Source organism: Fukomys damarensis, unplaced genomic scaffold, assembly GCF_012274545.1.
Source record: "Fukomys damarensis isolate Sample0158 unplaced genomic scaffold, DMR_v1.0_HiC HiC_scaffold_7, whole genome shotgun sequence".
NCBI lineage: Eukaryota > Metazoa > Chordata > Mammalia > Rodentia > Bathyergidae > Fukomys > Fukomys damarensis.
The window spans coordinates 42,939,766-42,944,996 of record NW_022900919.1 but is presented as its reverse complement, the minus strand read 5'-3'; the positions used below and the strand labels follow the sequence as shown (position 1 = coordinate 42,944,996).

Here is a 5,231-nt window from a genome sequence, read left to right as displayed (position 1 = left end):
TTTTTTTTTTTTTTTTTTTTTGGTACCGGAGATCTAATTTGGGCCCTTGTGCTTGCAAGACAGGCGGGCGGAACCACTGAGCTAAATCCCCGAGGAATCTATTCTTATAGACCCATCTCAGAGAGACATGCTCCCATGGAACATGATGGCTCTGTGCTGAGGCAGTTCCTACATCAGCCTAATGACTTTTCTTTTTTTTTTGGTACTGAGGATCGAACTTGGGACCTTGTGCTTGTGAGGCTGGCGGCGAAACCACTAAGCTAAATCCCAGCCCCAGATTCATGACTTTTCTGAGGCAAACTTTCTGGAGTATAGGTTGGAGACAACTCTAGGGACCACTCCTAGACTTCCCTGACATCTGCCACCAGCTAACACGTGACACCACACTGCTGGCCAGACACTTCAAGTCCTAAATCTTCCTAGGATACTCTGATGCCAGTGATGGTCCACAGCATCTTGGGAACCTGATTCAGCTGGATCTGAGAATAAGCCCAGCTGGCAGAAGCCTGACTGGGGAGCAGATCGGCCAGAAGCAATGTGAGCAGGGAGGGGGGAAACTGGGGCTGACCTGTTCCAGGTATGTAAGGAGGGCATCTTTGTTGTTCTCCCACTCCTGGGGCAGCTCACTCTCATGAGGGAACTTGTCACAGGACAGCTCCACAGTGACCTCAAAGCAGTTAGTATGCAGATAACTGAAGTCATTCATGCCTGTGGGGACCACAGACACTGGAGCTCCAGAAGGCACGGCGGGAGCCTGCCCCGCTAGAGCCCTGCCCTGGGAGACACTTAAGGGTGGGAATTGCAGTGAGCACTGCAGGGAACAACAGACTATCTATTGGGGCTATTTATAAGGACAGGGAGAACTGCACCCCAGGGACATACTCCCAGGGACTGTGTGCCAGTCGGCCCCGTTGATGATGTTGTTATGCAAGGAGAAGTCCTGGCTGTGGCAGGGCCGGCGATCTGGGTCTTGCATCGCCCGATTAGTGCCAGCGTAGACTGTGCTGAGCCACCGGAAGACTGCATCATCTGGTGTAGGCGTGAGTTCGCGAGCAGCCCACGGGGTCCGAGTCATGTCGTACGGGTAAGACACCACCAGCTCACCCCCATGAAGGTTGGCACTCAGCACAAAGGGGATTCGCTTCATCCAATTGATCACTGCCCACGTTTCAGGAGCCACCTGGAGAGAGAAAGGTAGAGGGGAGGAGCACAGAGACAGGGGTCCCCTGGGTAGCTCTCCACCACCACCCCCAGAACACTCACAGTTGCATTGGGCAGGGTGTAATAAGTAGGCAGTGGCAGGTGATGGTTGGGGACTGTATGGGGCACTAGCCCATCGTCCTCTGCATCCCACAGTGGTGTGTTGAGATCAGCAAAATTGTGGTTAAGGTCAATGCTCTGGTGGGTCCAGCGACCCTCTGCCCAGCCCACCAGCTCTGAGCCCTGCCGAGAGAAGCTTGTTCAAGCCAAGTAGCTCCAGACATCAGAGCAGAAGGGGCAGGGCAGCCCTCATGCCGAGTAGCCTACCCGGCGATAGGCAATCTCATAGCCATCAGGGTTCATGGAGGGCAACAGGTGGATGCGCATCTCATTGAGCAGCCGGGTCACTCGTGGGTCCCCTCTCAGGTACTCCCGGCACAAGAACTGCATCAGGAGCAGAACCAACTCGCGCCCCAGGGCCTCATTCCCATGCATGCCAGCCACATAACGTAGCTCGGGCTCCCCTGGGAACACACAGTGTTCATGGCTGGCTCACAGCTATGGCCTGCCCCGTGCCCACCTCTCCCTATGCCATCTGCCAGTACCCAGCTCATGCTCCCCAGGAAGGTCAGACATTTCCATCACGTATAGTTTCAGGCCCTGGTAGCTCTTCCCAATGCTGTAGATTCGGGTGATGTTGGGACACTGCTCATTCACCTGCTTCATCAGCTGGGGGACCAGAAGGAGAAGAGGAGCATGACATAAAGTATGAGGATCACATCCCAGGGTCAGACCAAATGAGGCTATGCAAGGACTCACAAAGTGAGTGTGAGGCATGAGTGGTGACCTACAGAAATGGAAGGATCATGGCATCATCCAAGAGGGCAACAGCAAGTTCAGAAGGAAGGAGAGGAACAGGGAGGTGCCATGACAAGAGCAAGTGAGGCAGAGCTTAGGAGTCAACAGGAGAGAAGCAGGAAACAGGAGACAGGAAGTGGGGGACATGCGCACAATCACAGAAGGTTATACCCTCTTTCCTGGATCACTGGGGTTATATCTGACCTTCCTCATGGCCTTGTAATTGTGATGCCGGAAGTCCAGAGGGTCAGAGGACCCTGGTGCCTGGGCCTCAGGGAGTAGGTCATTAGGATCTAGTGGAGGGTGAGTTCATAGTAAAGGTAAGCTCACAGTGGAAGAAGCACCCTGCATCCTGACCTTGCCCATCCAGCCTTTGCCCACTGCGCACCTGAGACAGAGCAGCCCAGGATCTCTGCTCGGAGGCAAGGTGAGCCTTCCTGGAGCCAGGTCTGGGGCAGCAGACGAATGAAGCGGGCTACCTGGGGCTCCGGCAGGAGGTTCAGCACTGGGGTTTCTGGGTCAGAATTGGCAGGAAATACCTGGGAGCATCAAATTCTTTGCTAAGGCTACTTGAACCTCAGCCTAGCTCAGGAACCAGGAAAGGAACTCAGGCTAGCACAGGGCTAACCTTGCCCGGTGGGCTCAGCTAAACCTGTATTGTACTCTGCATCAAACACAAACTCCTTGCCCACAGCCCCTGCCCATGGGCAGCCCTAGGCAGCTATGTTTTCTGGCTTGGTCAAACTCATTAGACAACATGGTCATGTGAATTAGGAAAAGCCTATCCTAAAGTTGGCCAGGACCCATATTACAGCCTGGTGTTAGAGGTCCTGAGATAGAGAAGCCAAAACCATGAGCAGGTGAGAAGTGCCTCAAGCCAGAAGCCCATGGTCAGAAGGGGTATTCCAGAGGCAGCATCCATCCCATACTCGAGTTATTCTCAGAGAAACTCCAGCACAACTAGCACCATGGTGTCAAACTACCAGCACAGATGGGGCCCAGCCACAGTGGAACCACAGTGGGACTCACTCACCGCATCCATCCCACTGCTGTAATTTCGACTCCTCCACCAGTTCTGACTGTCATTGCTGAACTGGACCTTGTATGATGTGACCCAGTCATATCTAGCAGGAAAGGTGAGATCATCAGTGCCCCCCCCAACCCTACTGTAGCTCTCCTGTTTCCACCCACAACTTCCTGGCCCAGGGCTAGCCTGCCTCACCTCCAGACAGAGTTCCTGCCCTGTGTGACAATGCCTGAGAAGCGGGTAGGTTTCCTAGCGTCCACCTGAAGCCACGGCTCAGTGTCCTGCTGCTCGGCACACCAGGCCCCATCATACAGATCACCATCCTCCAGGCCTGACTGTGGGCACAGGGCATGGTGATCAGGCCCAGGTAGGGAGAGAGGGGAGGCTAGGACAGGGGGCAAGGGAGAAGGTCCCAGGGGCTCCTCTGCCTACCCCTTAGAGACTGAGTTCACTACCTGGATGTTGAGCCGTCCTCGGTGTGGTCCAAGACCAAAAGACTGGCTGCTGGATGCCTCAAGCTGGCTATCTGAAACTCGGAGGGATTCCAGGCCCAAAGGGGGACAGCCTGGGGTAGGGACCAAGCAGTGAGAAAGGACTAGAGAGAGGGTAGTTACAGCAGGTGAGAAGCCGAGCCCGATCTTGCTTGTGTGCTAAGCAGACAGAGGACATGCCTACACCCAGGAGGGCAAGAGCTACACCGGTATGTATCTCCAGAGCTGCAAGCCCGGGCAGGGCCCCTGCAGGAGCAGTACCTGGTTCCTGTTTCTCAAGGAGGTTGAGGGTTCCTGTTGGGCTGGTGGTCACCAAAGGCTTGGCAGTCCCTGGGGAACTGGGACTAGCCAGTTTCTTCCGCTTCTTCAGAATGACCTTTTTCTTCCTGATGACTCGAATCTGGGTATGCTGTTTTGAGGTCCCTAGGGTCCAGCGAGGGTGAGCACCGAGAGGGGGAAACATAGCATGAAACTCCAGATGGAAAGATCTGCCAGACCAGGGAGGCATGCAAGTATCAAACTGCCTTAGCTTTTAGCATCAAAGGCCTCCAATCTGGTCCCCAACCTGACTCTCCTGTCAATTCCTTGGCAACTTACAGAGATGGCCACCAGCCACACCTCTGACCCTTGGACCCAGCGACGAGCTATATTCAGCCTCTGGAAACTGGTCATTCCCAAGAGTGAGTTGGTTCGCGATCATATAATACCATTCACTACCTGATTGGATTCCACTCAAAGAGCCTCGCTGAGCTCCAGACTAAATCTCATGCCCTAGAATCCCTGTGCCGCCTCCATTGGTTGCATCTGCCCTGTGGGCTGAGATGTCTGGCCCTCAAATCCATGTTTGGCCTGGACACTGAGGCTTTCTGGGCTACCACCACTCATTCTCCCACATAGAACCTTGCCAGTGAGGCCAGATCCCCTCACATCCACACTCTACTGCTGCCTGCAGAACATTGTGCATTTTGGTGTTTGGTGACCCTGTGCCATTGCATTATACTGTTCCTTTCCTGGCTGCCCTTTCTCTTCAGCCTGTCTTGACTCAGCTCACCTCCCTAGAATCCCTGACTGCCATCCCCTTGCCTTTCTCTTCTAGCTTCCCACATGTGAGAAAAGAGGGGTCAGACAGCCTGCCTCTCCCCTTTCTGGAACCATCTCCCCTGCTAGTGGCACCCTCAGCAAAGAGCCTCTCTCCCTTTTGTTCTTTCCTTCCAACGCTTGCTCTTAAACTACACAGGCATGCTCTGCACCCCTTCCTCTGGGGGCTGCACTGCTTTCTCCCCTCCCGCAGGCTCTGGCCTCAGTTTCTTCATCTTTGAAAAGGGAAGGATTGGGGGTGGAGGAGCCAGCATCTCTCTGGCAACTATCCAGGGACTGCTGACTGGGTCTGGCTGGGACGGGGCTGCTGAGTCAGCAACTGTTGCGCAGGGCAGGAGTTCGTGTGTTTGTGTGTGTGTGTGCGCGCGTGAGTGCTGGGGAGGGGGCGCCGGAGGAGTGGGGGCGGGAACTCACCGTTCGCCTTCGCTGGCGGCAGTGCAGGGCTACTACGCAGGGCCAGGATCGAGCCCAAGGGTTCGGTGGTCGCGGGCAGCTCCAGGTCCAGCACCGAGGCGCTGGGCGCCCCCAGACCCAGACCGACGACAGGCGCAAAAGCG

At 55.2% G+C, this 5,231-nt stretch overlaps 1 protein-coding gene across 1 annotated transcript in view; it reads right to left on the bottom strand.

Annotated features, from left to right (window-relative positions):
• Positions 1-5,227, bottom strand: part of Cpxm1 (carboxypeptidase X, M14 family member 1) — a gene marked incomplete at its 5' end in the record, with an annotated part of 8,375 nt that extends 3,148 nt beyond the window's left edge. Inside the window, 12 exons of the mRNA XM_010611059.3 lie at positions 569-708; positions 883-1,180; positions 1,264-1,443; positions 1,528-1,724; positions 1,806-1,929; positions 2,263-2,351; positions 2,447-2,597; positions 3,092-3,182; positions 3,281-3,420; positions 3,541-3,650; positions 3,838-3,999; positions 5,089-5,227. Coding sequence (XP_010609361.1) covers positions 569-708; positions 883-1,180; positions 1,264-1,443; positions 1,528-1,724; positions 1,806-1,929; positions 2,263-2,351; positions 2,447-2,597; positions 3,092-3,182; positions 3,281-3,420; positions 3,541-3,650; positions 3,838-3,999; positions 5,089-5,227 — 1,821 coding nt within the window. The remainder of the gene's footprint in view (positions 1-568; positions 709-882; positions 1,181-1,263; positions 1,444-1,527; positions 1,725-1,805; positions 1,930-2,262; positions 2,352-2,446; positions 2,598-3,091; positions 3,183-3,280; positions 3,421-3,540; positions 3,651-3,837; positions 4,000-5,088) is intronic.
• Positions 5,228-5,231: the final 4 nt, after the last annotated feature.